A 21,244-nucleotide genomic window follows, 5' to 3' on the forward strand; every position below is an offset into this window, starting at 1 on the left:
GCAGGCGGATTTCTGAGTTCAAGGCCAGCCTGGTCTACAGAGTGAGTTCCAGGACAGCCAGGGCTACACAGAGAAACCCTGTCTCGAAAAATCAAAATACAATAAAAGAATCCCACAGCTTTAATGCAATGAAACTGTATCAGCAGCCGTTTGCTACCAGAGCGTGAGCTTGCATCCTGAACTAGATGCTATTAGAAATAATTTGGTCTGAGATATAAGCATATTTCAGTGGACTGCAGGGAACACTGACTCCTCTGAACTCCTCGGGGAAGCTGCTGGCAATACCGAGAAGATGTCCCAGACCCAAAGTGCTGCCAGAAGCTGCTTTCAGACATTACCACTATGTCCTCAGGATAAAGGTTGTCACTGAAGGAGCCATCGTCAAAGTTGACTTCGTAGAAGGTCTCGGTGGTGAGTCTGACCACTTCACACTGGTAGAAGCGCCCGTTCTTGTGTTTGCTGATAACCTTCTGGCCCGCCGTGATGCTCAGCAAGGCTCCCTTAGCACGCTAGAAGGAACAGCCTGGATTAGCCTGGATCACACTGTCCCCTATGGGGGCCGGGGGAAGTGAGTGTGGCAAAGAAAAGACTGAGACAAATGGAAGGCAGAACAGGCCTTTCAGACACCTACATTCCAGCGACAAGCCACTCACATGAGCTCTGAGCTCCAAGCCAACTAGTTCTTAGATGACACTATCTTTTTCTTTAATTATTTTGTTTTGTTCTCCAATTTACAGCAATGTCCTGCCTCAGCCTATCTTATCCAAAAATCTATGAACTCACTTCCCTTCATGATTTCCCTGAAACTAACCAAATAATACATTCTAATGTATACACCTCAGGGATGTGTCATAGCATCTGGATAGAGACGCAATAGGTAGCTGGCGCCCTGGGCCCTAGACCCTGAACATCACTAACCAACCACTTGGGCATTAGCTCTACCCTCAGGAGAAGAGCGCAAGAACTGAGACCCTCTGGTCTGCACAGTGAGTTCTAAGAAAACCAGGACTACAGACCCTATCTCAAAAAAACAAAAGAAAACAAAACAAATGCCAGCCACTGTGACAGGCACAGTGAAGTCACAGCATGCCTGTTTCAAGGCGAGAGGTATCAGCTGAAGAATCACCTGGAAGCTAAGTGGCCTGGGTGGGGGATTCGAGAAACGCTACATCCACAAGGCAGACGGAGAGACCTGACTCTCAAAAGCTGATCTGCTTCCCACATACACTCCAATGTATGTGCACAGCTGCACACAAACGACTCGAAATCCTGGCCTTCCACAAGTTATCCTCACTCAGAAAGAGAAGGGAACTTAAATGTGGCAGGCCAGGGCCTTCCCCCGGGGCACTGCTCCCTTTTTATGACTACCTGCCAGATTCCCAAAACCACCCTGAATGTTCCTTCTTATAAGACATACTCCTCTGTTTCTGAAGCTATGATTACAATCTAACTCCCCTCTACTTCCTTGGGGCCCCCGCAGGCCCCTCCAGAACTCCACAGGCCACATCCCACACATCCTGCACATGTCACCGCCCTCCTATGTGGCAGAAAATGTCCAACTGTCAGAGGGTTCAGCTCTCACCACTTACGGAACTGCTCTGACATACCAGGCTCTTGGGTGAAGATGCTCAGGAGACTTAAGCAAGGGAACAGGTAAAACCAAAGAACCAAGCCATGGTTTGCCAGTGCCACTGAACTGTGAAGGCCAAGGCAAGAAGTGGGTCAGGCTGAGCCATATGTTAGTTGCTAACTCATTAACATTTTCCATCAAGGATATATGCTGATGTAATAACTTGGCAACATGAAGAGAAAATGACCCTGAAACCTGTCAAGAGGACTCTATTATGGTGCCCTCTCACCTCCAGATTGGGAATCTTGTGGCGGAAGCACGTGATGAAGACAACAAAGGGCCAGTCGTCGGGTTGCATCATCACCCCAGCAGCCTGAGCACAGCTCACGTGGAAGGCAGTGGGGCAGCGGCCATGGGAGCACTGCACACAGCAGCCAGCATTCCGTTTTCTCCGCTTCTTACAAAAAACACACTTCTGCACAGGAGAGAGAGAGAGAGAGAGAGAGAGAGAGAGAGAGAGAGAGAGAGAGAGAGAACACGATTCTGTGGAATGGCCATCCATCTCTTCTTGTTTTCCCTCCGAAATGCATAAAGCCAAGCCATCAAAAGCCAACTCCCCCCTCCCCCAATACGTGGGAGCACCTAGGGACTGCTCTACTCCTATATCCAATGTAAAGTCCCCGTGAGGCAATTCAGCCTCATGAGGGGAATGAGACTGACCAAAGCTAAGCCGAAATCCACTCAGCTCCCCAGACTCATCAGCGGGGAGCTATGCAAATCCCAAGCCCACTCTGGCTTACCAGTTTGAAGCGGGGCAGAGGGATCTTGCTCACATCCACTGGACTTCTTTCAGCAATGTTGACAAACCTTGCTTCTAGAATTGCCACTGCACATGAAACATGAACCCATCTGCCAAAAGAGGAAGTTTAGTCACTCGTTTATATAGCCCCAGGGGCTTGCTGACCAAACTTCCTCTATCACCCAGCATGACCGACCGATGGACTCAGGGAAAGCGTCATTTACACCATATGCAGTACTGTGCACACACTGCCCAAGGCCAGTGCAGGGGCAAGCCTCTCACACCACCTCCTTGCTCTGGCAAAGCGACTGACTGAGAGTGGTGGGCTTTTCCCTCCCAGACATCTTTTGGGAAACAGACATGCCCAAAGTGGAGAAACCCAAGATTGGAATGTTGGGGTTCCACTGATGTGTCAATTGCACAAGGCCCGGGGTTCAGCCCCAGCTAAATATGAAAACCTATAGGAGCCATGGAATCGAAAGTCTGCACTACTGGTTGGGCTGTTATTGGGGATGGGAACAGGTCTGGCCTTAGAGGGCAGAACATGGATCAAAGGTTAAAGGGCAATGATGAGAGGTTTAAGCAAAGCCATTTCCACTTCAACAAAAAAAGTTACCAGCCAGGCTCTACCTGCCCTGGGAGAATTACAGTGACCACTGGTAACAGCCGTGTTTCTGTAAAGGAGTGAGGATAGCCACACAGCATCCACCACGAGCAGTGTGGGGATCCTGCCAGGGTGGGGGCTGGGTTTTATTCAGAGGCAGGCTATCCACTGCTGGCTGCTGTCAGCCCACATGTGCTGTGCTACTCTTTACAGAGCAAACCCTCAACAGCTTGTGTTTCCTCCTCAGAGGAGGTAGACCCGAGACAGCACAAGGGTATAACTCAATGAGAATTACGTGTACAGAGAGAGGCTGAGAAGCCCAGAAACTTCTATAGCTCCAACAGTGGGTGGCCTGCCTAAGCTCTCCCCGGTGCCCAACAGGTTCCCCTAAGGACATCTGCCTGATCTCCACCAGCAGGTCCAGCCAGGCAGAGTTAACTCTGTGGAAAGTGCTTGCCACTGTATTATCTATAATCCCAGTCTGTGGGAGGCTGAGGCAGGAGGATCAACAGTTAAAGATGCCAGCAGGGACTACACAGGACATTTCAGGAGACCCTGTCTTGAAAGAAAGAATCAGGACCAGAGAGCTAACTCAAAGGTTGAGAGCACTGGCTGCTCTCCCAGGGTATCTGGGTTCAATTCCCAGGACCCACATAGTGACTGACAACCATTTGTATCTCTAGACCCAGGAGACCCAAAGTCTTGGTCTGGCCTCTGTGGAAACCTGTGCACAGGATGCCCAGAGATGCAATGCAGGCAAAACAGCCACACACATAAAATAAGTGCATTGTTTTTTCTTTAAAAAGGAAGGCAGGCAGCCAACTGGGACCAGGTCAGTATCCTCACTTCCAGACCACAAAATGCCTGTGTCATTTTCTCAGGACTATCATCTCTCAAAGAAGGACACTGCTTACGTCTCTGCCTCTGAGAAAAAGGTGAAGTGAGAGAGGAAGCCTAGGCCAGTCTTGCTCATTCTATTCCAGCCCCGTGCCATGGGCTGCCCGAGTCCTCACCAACCCTCAGGAGCAGCTCCTGCCCTCGAAGCATTGCACATGCTCAGAACTGGGCCTGGGCGTCAAACTTCCCAGAGAACTCACCTGTCGTCATTTGCTCTCTGCAGGGCCCCTCCACGCAACGAGCATAAACAGCAGTCCTGTCCGGGAAGCAAAAGGGAAACAGTTACCAACAATTCACTACATACAGCCTGCTCTCCTGACACTTCCTGTGGACAACGAAACCCTGCCAAGAGTAGCGTAGTGGCAGGGAGGCCTTCAGGTACATGCCCTGCAGTTGGGACTCCCCTAAAGGCGACAGGCCTTAATGCATAATTAGAACTACATAATGAACCATCTGAGCCCCATTCTGAGACTCCAAACCAAGAGTTGAATTCTTCAAAGGAAGTGATGGCTGCTCCAGGGACAGCTACCTGACCTGCCCTCACAGCACTAACACAGCCCTCAGATCCACTGGCTCTGACATCTCAGAGTACCAAATCCTCAGCCAGCTGCTCTGGACATAAATTGTGTCCAGCATGGAAAGAGGCTAGCCCCAAAGCCACCCCGATCTCTGAAGACGATGGGAAAAGCATGGGGCTACTCACTTCCTCCAGGGCATTGGCTGAACATCGAGAGCACATCCATTCTTCAGAAGCCTTGGCAGGAGGGACGCCATAGCAACCTAAGAACAGCAGGAGAGCAAATGCAACCCAACCCAGAGGCTGCCGTTAGAATGCAGATGCACAGTGCTCTCCCAAAGACAGTAAATCATACAGAAATCCCAGAGTCCCCAGGGCTCAACCATACAGTATGGCCCCGAGACCCAGGAAAGTCAGAAACTGTGGATTCACTGGTACAGCTCCCTAGTATGTATCTAGAGACCCCAAGTTGACAGGCAACTCATCCACCAGCCACCAACTTCCCAAGAAGACATAAGCATCCTTTGCAGCAGGAGACTGGGAAGGCCATTCGGTGACAACTTCCAGCTCCCGTGAGAGGAGGCAAGAGGTACTCACTGGCGTGGACCCGGACACTGCACTTCTTGCAGGACACTAGCATGCTGGTGCCGTCCTCCTCTAGGTACGGGGTGGACAGATTGATGTCTGTGCTGCAGCCAGTTGTGGTGAAGCACATTTCAGGGATCAGCGGCTTGGTCCTCTGAGTCTGGGCAGCTGGCTCTGAAGCATCCCCACAGCTCTGACTGAATGCTCCAAATTCCACCTAAGTGAACGGTGGAGAATGAACGGGGGCAGGGCGGTGAGCATGCGGCTGTGCTCCTAGCCCTCCACCTGCTCCATCAGCAGAAAGCTGGGCCTCTTACGGGTATGACTGCAGCTATAGCTCCCGGGTGCACAGCCATTATCCTGAAGCTACTAATTGAAGTTACCTCTAATGACTCAAATTCAATTTCTCACAGCAGCATCAAACAAAGGGCCCTGGGGGACAACTGAGAAAAGGGAGCAAGTAAGAGGCACCTGGGACTTGAGTCTTCCCAAACCAAGTGATAATAAAATTCACAGAGACACCAGCAGCCAGGCACTGCCTGTCCCCCAGGTGCTGTGCCACATGGCAGCCCCACTCGGGGACAGCACCCAGAGTCCGTGCTCCTAACGGACCAGCACTGACTGCCTCTGCCGGGCCACGTCAGCAGGTCACCTGAACTGTGGCACTGTCACATGGCTGGGTCCCCACCTGTGATTCCTGGCTTGAGGGCTCTCTAGAAAGAACATTATGTTTCATAGTCCCCTTGGCAAACTATAGTCACTACAAATATCCTCTGGCTCTGCCGCTGGATGGCACCATGATCCTTATTCCTAGGACAGAGCCAGGAAGCGCGGCACCCTCTGAGCCTATGCCATTCAAGAAACTCTGGCCCCCACCTAAGAGAGCTGCTGACAGTAACAATCAGGCAGTCACGTCCCTCACAAACACAGCACAAACAGTTCTTTGCTTTGCTGCCAGTTAATACAAAGAAGTCGCTGTTGATCCAGCATGTGGGTCTAGATGCCATCCTTCTGCATGCATGAGCCTGGGCCCTGCCAACCTCAGGGCATCTGGGCCACTTTAACTATGATAAGGAAACTGCCTACCTACTGCCACACGGCATAGGACCCATGTGAGCCTGAGTTGGTTACTCGGCACCTGCCTGCTGTGAATTCCTGTCTGACCTTCTGGAGCTCGACCTAAAGCGATCCACGCTGTGAGGTCATCAGTGGCCCAGCATGGGAAGCCCACAGTTGAGCCCAGCCTTCACTGTGGCAGAGCCTCTGCCCTCCCGCCTCCCCGGCCCCAGCTGCCTACTGCTCAGGCAGCACTCACTATGACAATGAGGAGGGGAAAAAAGAAAATGGCATGAGAAGACCAGGCTCCTGGCCCAAGGCTGATGTCAAATGGGAAAGAAACTGCATTCTTGTACCCTAATTAACCAGAACTGCATAGGATCAAGAAGAAAGAGCCCCAGACCAGAAAGATAAGAAGAAACATGCTCTGCAAACAGCGAGATCTGTGTCACAAACAAGGGTCACCAGATCAAAACATTCTTAAGTGTTATCTGCCTGGCATAGCCACGCGAGCATTAACAGAACGAGGATACTAGGGAAAGGCCCCCTAAAGACAAGCAGTGACAAGCCTCGCACCCACAATTAAACCCAGCTTCCTCCAATTGCTGGCCCAGGATATCTGGTGGCAGCAAGGCACACTCACCTGATGGTAGGTCTGGAAGATCATACACACAGCACAGTGAGGGGCCTGTTGGGCCATGAGCTCATTGAATTCCTTTTCAGCCTCAAAGTTCGGGGGTCGGTTCTGCCACAGCTGGCTCAGAGGCTTGGCCCACGCCTCTGTCTCCTCAGCCTCTTCCTCGGGGGTCAGCTGCTCAGAAGTCTCTAGAGGAGGAAACAGAAGCGTGAGTTAGCACCAGCCTGCACACAGGAGGTCTGCCTACAGTGCAGAGGAGCTCAGCCAGCGCCCCTGGTCCCTGACTAAACTCAGGATTCCAGAGGGTGATAAGAGGCAAGGGCCAAACAATTAGCAACAGATTCCTTTTAGGCCAGGGTGACTTAGCTGGGATGTGAGCCGGGACATGGGGGACTAGGGTGGCTGTCGCAACTGCTTTCTCTGGCTCAAGGTCTCTATTCTTCCTCATGTTCTGGGTGCTCATCCCACTCTGTCCCCTTGTAACAGCTGCCACATTCAACCCTCTGCCCTTGTGGGCAGCAGAATAAAGCAGCAGCCTGTCAGAACTATGCTGTTTGCTGCCTCCAAAATGCCAGCGAGTCAAGTCTGTTCTCCTCTGGGCTTCCCCTTCAGGTGTCCTGGGGAAACAGGCCGAAACAGGACTGGTAAGGTTGAAAAGTGTTACATCATGGCCCTTGGTCAGGACTTTCCCACTCACTCTGGAAAGTCCAGGTCGTGGGGGAAGAACAATCTGCCTGTTGAGGGCAGGGGGCATCCCAGGATCTCAGATGAATCTTCTTCCTGGCCATTAAATGTCTATGTCAACCAGGAGCTTGTGAGTGGAGAACTCACAGGCATAATGCAGCCAGCCAGGAAATAAAACTGGCTACTGCATGTTCAAAGACTGGGAGAGAGGGAGGAAAATGCTGATCCTGAAGAGCATCAAGTATTATAAAGCCTCAACCAGCAACTTGCTGGCCTTCCTCAGAGCCCTGGGCCATAGACTCCTCGTCTCTCTTCAGTGTGCTGGGCAGCAGCTGGCCTCACAACTCGGGCACCCTTAACCACGACCAAGGAAAAATCTTCCTCTGGGTTCATCTTTCCCCAAGAGTGAGACTCAATGCAGAATGGAACACAGTGGAACTATTCTCACAAAGCAAGAAAGGTGCAAAGCCCACTAGTTCCTGGCACACACAAGGTCAAGGAGCAGGGCAGAACCTTAACAATTTTGAACGCTGGAGAGAACCCTGATAGAAGCAGGAGCAAACGTCGGGACAGATTGATGCAATAAACAGGTGAGGAGGCGCAAGCCTGTAGGAACTGCTGTTGCATGTGGAGATGAGAAGCCCCTGTTGTCTATCCCTCTGGCCATGCATTCAGTGGCTGACAGAAAATTGGCTTTGACAGTGCACCCATCAGGCATTGCCATGAGGCTACTGCCCAGGGGACTGTGTATTTGTAAACCACTGCAGTGCTACTGGCTACGATAAAAACACTCCTTCCCCCAGAGGCTCGAGGTCTCTGCAAAGAAGCCTAGCGTAAGCTGTGGTGGGCACACCTATTGTAGGTGCCCACATGCTCACTCCAGGCAACTCTAGCACAATGCAGAGAAGCCATTTCTTCCTCCACCTACCATAGTCAGGTTTCATCTACAGGGACCTGGCAGCTGCCACTGTGCACAGCCAGCCCCTGTGAAGGGCCACTGTAGCGTAAGGAGGTCAGTGTGAACGAGCCAGACAGCCTCTAAGAGCCCAGAGTGCCTGACCCCAACATGAGGGACCAAGATAGTACAGCAGGGACAGAAATAGACAAGCTCATAGGCCCGTCTTCACATACTGACATCTGCTCTACTCACGAAGCCAAAAGTGGCCCAAACCATGACATATGTGAACACTGAATGCCAAGGGGAGGCTTCCACTGTGTTAAGTGAAAATTGCAGGGATCAGAATTTTAACAGTTTACATATGTAAAGCTTCACTGAGCCTTATAGTCAAGATGTGTGCATCGCACTGAAAATGTTGTAATTCAGATAAAAAGCCAGAAAGAAAGAGGAGAGAGAGAGAGAGAGAGAGCCAGCCAGCACTTGAGAGACAGAGGCAGGTGGATCTCTGAGTTCAAAGCCAGCCTGGTCTACAGAGTTCCAGGACAGCCAGAGCTAAACCGAGAAACCCTGTCTTTAAAAATAAATGAGGACAGTGAAGAGACCAGAAAACCACATCCTCCTCTCAGGGACACGGCAGGTGTCCAGGAGAAGCCAAAGCTGCCAGAGCAGGCTGTGCTGGCAGCACCTGAAAGCGGAGGGAAGAAGATCAGGAGCTCAAGGCCAGCCTGGGCTATACCACAGCCCGAGCTATACTACAGCCTGGACTATTCTATACCCTGTGTCCATAATGTACCAGCAGAAAGAAAGCAGACAAACTCACAGTAAAAGTTCTGATAGCAATGAACGCATGGGGGGACCACACAGAGTCTCCTTTCACTTTGCCATGACTGAACACTGCTTATCACAAAAAGTAGAGACAGATGACATCAGTTACATAATTCCAAAAAGACATACTCAGACAACAGTTCACACCTGCCTGGAAGTGTGTGCCCTCAGTATGCACAAGCTCCTCTTTGGATGATTTTTCTTTTGCCTCTTGGAAAATTTTCCCTACGTTTTTGTCTGATTGGTTAGTTTTTGCTTTTGAAACAGGGTTTTTTTATTCTGTGTAATCTTGGCTGTCTAAGAACTGGCTCACAACCACCCGTAATGAGCTATGACCCCTCCTCTGGTGCGTCTGAAGGCAGCCACAGTGTACTTATGTATACTAATAAATAAATCTTTGGGCCGGAGCAGTCAGGGACTGAGAGAGTGGAGTTGACCAGAGCGAGCAGAGGTCCTAAAGAATTCAATTCCCAACAACCACATGAAGGCTCACAACCATTTGTACAGCTACAGTGTACTCATATACATAAAATAAATAAATAAAGCTATAAAAAACAACAACAACAACAAAAAAGAACTGGCTCTGTAGACCAGGCTGGCCTGGAACTCATAGATCCACCTGCCTCTGCCTCCCAAGTGCTGGGATTAAAGGCGTGTGGCACAGCTGTCTGGCTAACCTGGGTCGTTTTAAAGCATCGAGGGAAGAAATCATACAAGAAGCAGAAGCTCTCAGAGCACAGACTCAGAGGGACAGCTGGGACAAGACTCAGAGTCTGGCCACTTCTGATCCCAGGGCCTGTAGGCTATCCCTGCGCCCAGGCTGTCCCATACTTTCTAAGAGGAAAACTGAGAGATGAGCTGTGACAGCATGCCACAGGAGAGGAGGAGGAGAGGGGCTCAGCACTGGAGAGTCAGCAGTCCAAGTGGCTCTGGTTCCACAAGCGTGCAAGAGCCAGTACCTGGGAGGCCTGCCAGCACCGGCCTGCTACTCCAGGCAACGGAGATGACCACTCCCTGCTGTTGTCAAGATGCACTTCAGAGCTACACTTCCTAGTTCTCCTTACACAGATCTCTTAGTTCCCTTTTCTGACTCCTTCCCAAGCTCTTCTGCTCCTCTGTCCCACCTCCAGCCCCTGCTCAAGCTTCTAGGCGTTCTTGATGAGTGAGACCCTTTCATTTAAAAACAATCCTCCACATCAATGTCTTCCCACATCAATTTTCTCTATCTACACTAACCTTGGGTTTCTGAAGCCAAAAGCCTTAGGACACGAAGATGAGGCCATCGACTCCTCTTCTTCCCTGTGGACTACCCTCTTCCAGCTCTGCAGGCTGCTGCCCAATCCGGCTGGCGCCGGCGTCTTCACTACTTCCGCTTCTCCCACCCCACCAGCATCCAAGCCCAGTGGTGTCTGGGAGCAGTCCTTCTAATGCCAACCCCCCCACTGTGGTGCTCCCCTTCTTCAAACACACCTCCACGGCTCCCTATTGCCTGTGAGGACAGCCTCAGTAGGCTCGTGAGAGGAGCTGTGGACGGCCAGCCCGACGCCTGCCTTGCTCCTCCAGCTCACTTCAGGCTGCAGCTGTGCCCTCCAGCTTGAGCTATGTAGCACTGCCAGGCAGCTCCCCTGCCTGCACCCCCGTTCCCCATCTCATCCCTGCTGTCCCCTCAGCTTGGATAGGGCTCCTTTCTTTACATCCCTTTAGCTGGCAACCCCACTACTCTGTGGGTACCTTGAGGGCAGGCACATATCTTAGCCAGTTGTGCATGCACACAGCCAGCACAGAGCTTGGTATCACTGATGGAACTTACTATCCTGAAAAACCAACCTTATACCTCCTAGGAAGAGAAAGGAAAGAGGTTGCGTACAATTACACAGCCCACCAGCCCTGAGTTGTCCTATGCCCTGGGCCCACGCCCACCCCTGACCTCTGACGCCCTGTGAGGGCGAGGCTCGCTGTGGGGACCCACTTTCCTTCTAGTGAAGAGAGGAGACGACTTACCGTCATCACTGCCGCACTCCTGCAGCACGAGTGGGTGGTGGCGTGGGAGCTTACTCAAGGGCTGGCGGCGACCCTTGGTCTTCTTATTCTCCTCCAGGGAGAGCATGTACTCATCTGCAACCTGAGCAAAGATCAGCCAGGTGATGAAACCGCAGGGCGCTGTGATGACACCACCACCACCACCACCACCACCCCCACCCCCACCCCCCCCACACCCCCGCAAACACCAGAGAGCCGCCCCTCTCCCTCTCTCCTGAGGCTGAGGTTAGAGGACAAAGGCTTGTGGGCCATGTGTGGGATACAAAGTCTCAGAAACAGGAGGAAGGGAGGGAAGGCAGGGGAGCTGAGGGGAGAAGAGGGACCCAGGGAACAAATGTAGAAATGAACAAAAGGTCAATTTGGGGGCTGGAGAGATGGATGGCTCAGTGGTTAAGCTGCTCTTCCTGACACCCACCCGGCAGCTCACAACCATCTTAAGCCCCATTTCTAGGGAGTTCAACGCCCTCTCTTCTGTAGTTCTCAGGCACTGTACACATGAGTGCACAGGCACATACGGGTGCCAAATACTCACGCACAAATAAAAGTTTAGACAAATCTAAAAAACACGTCTCAGAAAAGCAGAAGCCATAGTGCCATGCACACTAGTCTATACTGGCATACTTTAGAACTTAGGGCAAAAATCTGTGTATGTCTTGCTTCTTGGACTTCTCACAAGCCGCCTAAACAAGGCAGGGACTCTCCCACTTTAAAGTCCCTGCCATGAAACACATCAGGACATCAGAGGAGTCCAAGCAGCCCTTTCCTTTGGAGGTCAGCATCTGTTTCAGTGCTGGGCTGCTGGGCCCTCTATACTGAGAACTTAGAAGACAGACAAAGGGAGGTGGCACCTAAGCCATTGCAAGGATAGCAACCCAGCTCCAACTCCACCTTCCCCCCTGTGGAGACTGGGCTCTTGTGGCCACTGCTAGCACCCTCGGTGATGTGAGCTTCCTTTTCTCCAAGAAAGAATGTCAGCCAACAGAGTGTCTGCCCTCTGGCCCAGATGACATGGGAAAGTTGTTTAACACTGCATTTGCATCATGCCTGAGCAAACATAATTAGATTTAAGACGTACAGGACTGATTAATACTCCAGAGTTTCTTTTTAATCAGCATGCTTAAAAATTGGTTATACTGACATTACAAGACACAGTCTTGGCAAAACCATTAAGGAAGGAAATGAGGCCTAGAAGTCAGCCACTTTTCGACACTTATGCCTCAGGTCTACGGAAAAGTGGAGGCACTACAGGGCCACTTTAGAGGTCTCCTGGACCCATGGAATACAGAGCATCTCGGAGCTTCAGGATGGCACTTGGTATCTCAAGAGAAAATAGTTCTGTATCAGCTACATTCAGGCAGAGAGCCTGTTCCTGCGAATACAAGTGTACCAATAGGTCCATGAGACCACCCAGTCAACAAATGTTGACTCAACACCTTTGATGTGCAAAGGCCCCTCAGGAACGGAGGAGGTGTGAAGCAACGGACTGACAGGACAGGATCTAGATCTCCTGAGTGAACGATCCATGGACCATACCAGAACGAGGCAGAGTAAGAATCTTTGGTAGGCACTGCCTGGAACACACAACCAGACTTCCAAACAGACCCTGCCCATATGGTATACCCAAAGCAGTGTTTTTCTAATGTACAACGGGGCACCATGGTGTAGTTAAGGGGCACTACCCCTGCTGTGCATGTCCAGGCCAGGCTTAACCCTCTGCATCATCAAGTGAACAGTGTACGTAAAAAGGCCCCTCAGCGGATACAAGTGAGGAGCTCCACACAGCTGGGAAGGCTCCCCGGGACTCTAAAAAGAAGTATGGAGTTCCACAAAGCTCAGAAGGCTTCATGAAGCAGAGAGGTGCTCAGAACACATGGCAATCTAGACCTAATGTCTACTTCTCCCAGAAGACAGCAGGAACAGGAAGGAATCACACCTCAAGAGAAGTTTGATTAGTCTGAGGACAGAGTGGCCTCCAGGACAGGCCATCGAAGCATGGCCTACAGCCAGAGAGAAAGAAGTCAGTAAAATGGAGACAGTAAGACAGGTGGCAGACAGAATGCCCATGACCTAACCCTGTGAACGTGTTATGTTCATATGACAATGGAGACCTAAGACTGAGAAGCAGGCGGCTGTCAAACAGGGGGACCATGCCGTACGATCTGGGCAGGACCGATAGAGTCCCTAAGGCACATACAGCAACAGCACCAAAGAAGGCCAGGAGCCTTGTGCAGAATGTTCCAGGCCCCTGCCTTCAACAACGCGGCGCCCCAGGTTCCAGAAATTTCTATTTCCTCTCTAACATGTGGCCTACAGAGTTATAGTCAACGTTGCCAGTGAGGCTTGTCTTGCACAGAAGCATCTGTTCCCAGCCTTGCTTGAACAAGCAGGTCTGCAGCAGATATGTCTCCGTGGCCTCCTAAGCCGTGGGAACCCCACTGCCTTGGCACTTCCGCAGGGCACCGTCACTAAAGCTAGCCTACCAGGTGGCTCTGGACAGAGCCTGGGTGTGGACAGGTAGCATACACACTGAAAGCAAGTGGCCCGGTTACAGCTAGAGGATGCCAGGGGCAGGGTATGAGTACCTGAGACACACTGTGCTCTCAGGAACCCTCATCTTTCCAAACACACAGTCGGTGCTGTCAGATCTGTGGAGCAAAGCTGTTGTGCCTCCATGCTGGCTTCTCACTAAAACAAGCCTGCCCTTCAGTCACTCGCTCCACAAGTACGGAAAGCTCATGGGCCAAGCTGGGAGGATCTTCCCAGTGCTGCTGAGCAGGGATGCTGAATGGAGGAGGCTATGTGCTTATCTTCCTCTCCAGCCCGATACCTGCAGGGCTTCCAAGGAGAATGGAACTCAATGCAAAATAATGGCTTCTGACAAGAGCTGGGTTACACGGAGGAAGGTTCATACTCCAGGACACCCTGGAAATAACTCCTGTCTCCTCCCATTCCAAAAACATCTACTGAACAGGACACTGGAAATAGATGGTAAATTTGCCATTGTTTCATTACATTTAAAAAATAAAGCAAAAGCCCTATGTACAGCCATTCCCTCCTAGTCCTTCCACCTGTGCCGTGATACCCACTTCTGCCCCCAACATCAGCCATGCCCTGGATCCAACCCATCTTTCCCCATCAGCTGCAACCTCCCCCCCTTCACAGGCTCCTGCCCTGGTTCATGGTTCACTTGACCACATCTCCCACTATCTTGGAGCTGACTACACCACTCTTTACTGGATCTGACCTCTCACGGATCCTTCCCATCCTCTGTGTCCTGTGTCCATCCCATGACATGTCCCCATCATCATCTACCTACACCTTGCTAATGCATGCCCCCTGACAACCTCACAAGCAGGTGCGGTTCAATGTGCCCTGACCTGAACTCACTAACCAAACACTAAACACTCCTTTAGTTTGCTTAGAATCTCCATTGTCCTTAGATGATGCTCTTCCCACTCCAGGAAGCCATAGCTGGGTTGCCTGCACTGTGTTACATGTCAGCCATCCTGTCTCCAAGTCCTGAGTTCTTCTCTTCAGAAACTCAGGTGCTCCTTCAGCCCCGACTGGGTCAGGCAGCCCAGCTCCATCCTCAAACAAAAAGAGCAAGTTCTCAATGGGCTTTTCTTTTTTCTTCCTTCCTTCCTTTCTTTCCTTTTTTCTAGTTTTAGACAGGGTTTCTCTGTATAGCCCTGGCTGTCCTAGAACTTGCTCTGTAGACCAGGCTGGCCTCGAACTCACAGAGACCCTCCTGCCTCCTGAATGCTGGGACTAGAGAGGTGTGCCACCAAAGCCTGGCCAAGTGCTCTTTTTCTTTTTTAAATCCTTTTTCCTCCTATCCTGGAACACAATAAATAAAAGTAAGCTGGGTTTGGTAGCACATTCTTTTTTATCTCAGCACTAGGGAGGCAAAGGTAGGTGGATCTCTGTTTGTTCAAGGCTAGCCTTGCTCACAAAGTGAGTTCCACAATAGCCAGTGATACACAGTGAGACCCAAAGGATAAGGAAGTTGTGAGGCATCTGGGTTTAAAGTAGTAAAAGCCGAATGGAGAATTGTGCACAAGAGCCTGAGGTCAGATCTGCATGACAGGCACCCACACTCCCCATGGCACACACATTCCATCTCTGTACAGGTCAGAGTCTCCAAGCACAGCCCGCAGAGCACACACATCATGCTCTGACCTCAGTGTGGGCTACCAGAACTATGAAGAAGAGAACACTCTCCTCTTCCCAGACTCGCATTCCAATCACCTTCTATCTACCTGGTACATTCCTCCAAACTTCAAGATTGAGCCAAAAATCTCCTTTTCTACATCCATAAAGAACTTTCAGCTCTCTCAGTGGGAGCTTCATTACCCATCACCACCCAGTGCTGGGACTGATGCTCTCAAGGAGGTCCTGGAAGGCAGTCCTGGCATACAGAACACAGGCCCTAACAACTCCACAGGACAGCAAGCAGGCCGATCGGACAAGTCAACCTCTTTGGAGAACTTAAGTAGCTCAAAGCTGCCAGCACAAACTGACGAAGAACAGAGAATTACCGAGAATGAGAATCCACAAAGAAATGGAAAGGAGGCCGAGCACACCGGGCTTTGCAGCAGGACGGGACAGGCATCCTAAGAGAAGCCTCCCTACCCTGCGGGTTAGCATGGCGAAGGTGTCCTGGCTTCTGTCCATGCCACGGATGCTCAGTGTGCAGCAGCGAGCTGCAATCTGCCTGCCGCAGAGTACACACTAGTCTGCAGCCTTTCTATGTGAGAGCTTGGGCAAGGCTTTGCCCCTTCCCAGAGCCTGTGGACACTCAGGACAGCCTGTCCCTCGGTCATCCATCTATTTGAAAGCAAAAGAGGAGTAGGACCATTTACCGACAGGTTAAAGAAAAGTCACTTTGTTCAATAGTATTTACTGATAAAAAGATGACACCTAGTCCCCATATGCCCATTTTTTTTAATCCATCACTTAACTGATATCAAATATAGGAAGAAAAGGAGATGACTGGTATTTATTGACTTACTGGAAGCTCTCCAAATATAAAATAAAAATCACACCAAAAAACTCCAGTAACATTAAATTATAGTAATGGACTGAACAATGTTCATAAAATATTTAGGATCCATTACATCTTTGCTGTTTGCTAGCTAGTTTTTGGACTGTGATTGAAACTGGAGGCAGGAAGTCAGGATTCTGCAGGCACAGGACAGGCGGGGTAAACCGCCGTGCCACAGCAGGGCAGGCTGGCACCCGAGGGCTTGTGAGAAAAAACGAGGTAGCAGCTGCAAGGGGTAAGATGGTCTCCAAGCCGAAGGCCCTGCACTAAGGGTCATAGAGAGTGACCATGGCATCCAGAAGAAGCGTGGGGTTATCAGTTCATTAGCCTGCCACCACTCCGAGGTGCGCGGAGGAAGTCTACAGAAACTGGGTCCTGACACTCAGAGCAAATGGAGAGAATTATCTGGGTACTGAAGACAAGAGGAGGGAGAGCCATGAATGGCTCAGCGTGGAGAAGCACTACCCACCACCAAGACCGATGGATGCCCTGTGAGTTTGGTCCATGGGATCCACACAATGCAAGAGGAGAGCTGATTCCCAATATACAGTGAGAGCTGTAGTCCCAGCACTTGGGAGGCCAGGGCTGGAGGATCTTTAGATCAAGGCTACATAGTGAGTTCCAGGTCAGCTGAGGCAACTTTCTGAGAACCTTAATAACAAGATTTGATTGAGTTCCAAAAAGATGAGGCGCTGTGTATGAGGCAGGAGCCAGAATTAGGGAGCAGAAAAGCTCAAGGCCAGCCTGGGCTGTATCAAATAGCAAGATCCAGAGCTAGTCAGATGACCCATCAGGTAAAAGCACTTGCCACACAAACCTGCTAACTTGAGTTCTGTCCCGGTAACCCATAGGAAAAGCTAGATGCGGTGGCGATCCAGCACCAAGGCAAGACGGGAGGCAGGACTAGCCATACATTCTCAGGCCACGCAGCCAGGAGCACATGCAGCAGCAGCAGCCACCGCCGCCGCCGCCACCGCCGCCGCCACAGCTGCAGCAGCAGCAGCAAGAGGCCCTACCCTAACAGGGTGGAAGTAGAGAACTGACTCCTGAAAGTTGTCCTCTGATCCCCAACTGTCATGTATGCAAATACCCACATATCACATACATACACAAACAACCCTCTCCCCTCAAATCCTGAAAAAAAAAAAATTACATAGCAAGATCCTAGCCAAAAAGAAAAAAAAAAAAAAAGAAAAGAAAGAAAGAAAACAAAACAAAACAAAAAACCCCAAGGTGCTAGAGATGCGAGTTCACAGCTGAAGGTGTACAAACACACACAAAGAGCACACACATACACATAATTCAAAGTAAGTATTTTTTTAAAAAAAACATAAGGGGGTAAAGGAAGCTGAGATGGGGTGAAAGGCAGCAAGCACTGGGGAAAGCCGTGAGGACGAGTGAGGAAGAGAGGCAAGCCAGCAGCACGTCAACCGGGCCGTATAGGGAAGGAAGGAAGGTCCACAGGGCCTGTCTGCAAGGGTACAGCGGACTCACGAAGCATTCCTGTTTTTCAAATATAACCAACCAAACAAGTTACTTAATATGAAGGGAAAAAGAAAGCCATGTAGGTCTCTGTGAGTTCAAGGCCAGCCAGAGGTACACAGCGAGATCTTGTCTCAAACAACCAACAACCAAAGTCTAGGCAAAGGAATGTAGACACTTGGGGTCTGCGCCCTCAGTTGCTGCCACCGAAGTGTGCACGTGGAGTGGAGATCAGAAACAACTTCAGGGGCTGGATCCCCCTTCCTACCATGTAGGTTCAGAAACGGAAATCAGATCATTAGGCCTGTTGGCAGGCACCTATCCCTATTGACCAATCTCACCAGCTCCTTTTTACAATTTTCTTAAGACTGGGTCTACTGTAGCCCTGGGTTGGCCTCAAACTATTATGTAGCCAAGGATGGACTCCTAGTCCAACCTCGTCCTCCCAAGTGCTGGGATTACAGGTGTGTAGGTAGCATCATGCCTAGCTTGCCCACTTGGCCCTGACTGGAATCTGGGAAGCCAGGGAGAGGCTATGTGGGAGAGGTGAATCAGCTGCGACCCATTCATGTCCTTCTCGGCACGGCAGACCTGCCGGGAACCATGATATACAAAGTGAACCGGCTTCTGGTGACAGTGGGCACAAGGAGGAAGCCTGAACAGGCACAGCTGTGTACAGTTTTGGGAATTCACAGTGGTATATCAATGACAAGCTAGGACTCCACAGAGCAGCGAGGACTCCACAGAGCAGCGAGGACTCCTACGAAGCAAATGCCCCTTGAATATTGGGGTGAGAAAGGCCACTGTGGGGGTTTGACTAAAATGGTCCCATGGCTCAGATATTGGAATGCTTGGTTACCAGGGAGAGCCACCATTTCTAAGGATGAGGGGGTGTGGCCTTGTTGGTAGAAATGTGTCACTTCGTAGTTTTAAAAGCCCATGCCAAGCCTAGCTATCTCCCTTTCTGCCTGCAGATCAGGATGGGCGAAGCAACTACTACTCCAGCGCATGTCTGCCATGCTTCCCGCCATGATGGTGAAGGACTAAGCCTCTCAAACTGTAAGCCAGTCCTCAGTTAAATACTTACAAGTGTTTGTAAGTATCTCTTGTAAGTATTTGTAAGAGTTGCCTTGGTCACCCTGTCTCGTCGCAGCAATAGGACAGTGACTAAGACTGCCACCTCATCTCAAATCTCAAAACATCTGGGCTGCAACAACTGCCACTCAAACCTTCCAGTCTCTAGGCAACGAGTCAGAGGAAGAGCTCCCACCATAGCAGAGCATCCAGCCAGCCAAGCTTCGTTTTACACAGCACAGTCCCTGAGCTGCTGCTGAGGTGTAAGCCTCTGCATTGAAAGACACACAGAGCAAAGGTGAAGAGCCAGTGAAGAACAAACTGGGAAGACGGGAAATATGGCCTGGCATTCTGACACAACAGATGCAGCAGTAAATGCAAGATGGCGGGGAGGGGGGGGCTCTCCTGTCCTCCCACAGCCCACAGCGCCTTCACCCTCACAGGCCCCCTCCTTCACCGGATGCCTTGCAGGGCCTGTACCTCTGCCAGCTCCTGCTCGCTGATGCTGCGGGGAGCACTGCGCTTCTTCTTCACACTCGGCTCTCCTGTGGTAGCCTTGCCGTCCCCTCTGGCATAGCTGTGCACGGTGAGAACTCCCGTTTTCTCTTGGCCCTGGCAAGAGACAGACTCGGCGGTTTCAGAATCTGAAGAAACTGAATCCTGAGACGAAGTGGAGCCCAGGCTGGAAGACGATTTCTTTTTGGAACCGGAGAAGACGAGGCGTCCTCCTACGGACGCAGGATTCACAGAAAGGTCCAGTGCGGCTGCTTCGGGCTCATCCTCCTCATCTTCCTCCTCTAGTTTGACATTCTTCAGCTCTTCAAATTTGACTTCAGTGGGGTCAGAGTAATCTGAAACATAGGTGCTGATCAGATAGATTCAGGCGGGAAAACTTGATGAAGGTAGGTTGGTAAACTACAACACGCACAGGCTCCAGGTAAGAACTGACTTCCTATACTAGCTCTCACCGACAAGGCCACCACGTGACTGGAACCAACTGTGCACCTTCTAGGGCCCCCAATTTCTCCCTCTCCTTGCTATGTGAGAAATCTACCATTCATTTTCAGGAGTCTGAAACCCAAGTCCCGGGCATAAGGTGTCATAATTCACCTATGACAAGGTTATGAACAAGTGATGCTGTCATTCCCTCATGCAGCTGAAGCTCGGCGGCCAAAGTTAAAAGAAATCTGCTAAGAGCTAGCCAAGCCCCAAAGCACATGGCCACAGTGCTATCTAACCATCAGACATACAGTTGGCATAGTAAACAGATTTCTTCAAGTCCAAAATAAGCCTGAACCTAGTAAATCCAGACTTGGTGCTTATCTGAGTGGCTGCTCCCAAGACATGTCTCCTCCAACCCAGGTCCTCCAGCCTCCCAGTGAACAAAGCACCACAACGGCTGGGCCCTGATCTGACACTGTACTCCTCCAACACTGACAGTTACACTTAAGACTTAAGATGGACAGGTAGTGCTTGCCTATGATCCCAGAACTGGAGAGGCAGAAGGAGAGCCAGTTGAAGGCCAGTCAGGGCTACAGAGCGAGACAGTGACTAAAAACAAACAAAGGCCAGCGGCGGCACAAGCCTATCATCCCAACATCAGGAGCCTGAGGCAAGCCTTGCCCCTCTCATCCAGCCTGGCCACAGACTGCATCCATCCTTCCCAACCCGACATCAGATTCAGAGGAAATCCCCGAGGGCTCCAGGAGATGGTACTTTCCATCTCAGGCTCTTTCTGGTCTTCCTCGTTCAGACGCCCCTGCTGCACCCACCCACCTTCTAGGACTGAATCCTTCACAGAAGCCTTTGGTCATTGGTGTCCCCGAGTCCCCACCAAGCAATAGAACAAGCCGTTTCCTCTGTGTCTGGCTGCCCTACAAGTCCCCAAGCAAAGTGCTTCTCACACTCCAATACAGGGCTGCCCACAGACAGGTCACCTTGCAACTCAGTACAGCACTGAGCCTCCAACAGACAGGTGTCAGTCAGGGCTGTGGGCCAACCAGTCTGTCAGCTCACCTGGGAAGGGAAGACTGTCCTCAACTTGCCGCACGGAGCTGTGGGTGGGCCTCACTGGGGCGAGGGTGGCCGGGCACTCTGTCATCTCATACTGTCCAGAACTCAGCTCTTCCTTGGGGAAGAGCTCGCTCTGACTGACCTCCTGTGGTATTTCCAGACAGACTCTGTGTCTCTTTGTCCCTATCCGATGCTTGGCCAGGCTGCAAGGAGACAACAAACCTAAGAGCATGTACAGTCACCAACTCACCATTCACCAGAATGCTGCCCTACAGGCCACACACAACCCAAAGCAAACGGCCAGGCTGCCTCAACACATCCCAGTCATTCCATCATCTGAACAGTGCTGCCCTGCTGCCCACCCTGGACATGAGGACTGAGGCGAGACATACAGCTGCCCCAGTCTTTCCCCAATGTGCACAAATCCTCTGGTTCACACCCCAATGAAGCCAGTTACAATTCCTTAGTCCCCCAGAATGGATAAGTCTAGCTCCTACCACCATATTTCTTTCAAAATTT

At 51.0% G+C, this 21,244-nt stretch overlaps 1 protein-coding gene across 3 annotated transcripts in view; it reads right to left on the reverse strand.

Moving 5' to 3' along the window:
- Kdm4a (lysine demethylase 4A) overlaps positions 1 to 21,244 on the reverse strand; it is a 44,026-nt gene that overhangs the window by 4,783 nt on the left and 17,999 nt on the right. For all 3 annotated transcript variants that reach the window (XM_021160587.2, XM_029476257.1, XM_029476258.1), the window contains exons 10-19: positions 20,729 to 20,928; positions 19,193 to 19,563; positions 11,074 to 11,194; positions 6,672 to 6,853; positions 4,985 to 5,189; positions 4,574 to 4,650; positions 4,071 to 4,126; positions 2,371 to 2,479; positions 1,860 to 2,045; positions 339 to 509 (exon numbers count right to left, since the gene is read on the reverse strand). In XM_021160587.2, coding sequence (XP_021016246.1) covers positions 339 to 509; positions 1,860 to 2,045; positions 2,371 to 2,479; positions 4,071 to 4,126; positions 4,574 to 4,650; positions 4,985 to 5,189; positions 6,672 to 6,853; positions 11,074 to 11,194; positions 19,193 to 19,563; positions 20,729 to 20,928 — 1,678 coding nt within the window. The remainder of the gene's footprint in view (positions 1 to 338; positions 510 to 1,859; positions 2,046 to 2,370; positions 2,480 to 4,070; positions 4,127 to 4,573; positions 4,651 to 4,984; positions 5,190 to 6,671; positions 6,854 to 11,073; positions 11,195 to 19,192; positions 19,564 to 20,728; positions 20,929 to 21,244) is intronic.

The sequence above is a fragment of the Mus caroli genome, chromosome 4 (assembly GCF_900094665.2).
Source record: "Mus caroli chromosome 4, CAROLI_EIJ_v1.1, whole genome shotgun sequence".
Taxonomy (NCBI): domain Eukaryota; kingdom Metazoa; phylum Chordata; class Mammalia; order Rodentia; family Muridae; genus Mus; species Mus caroli.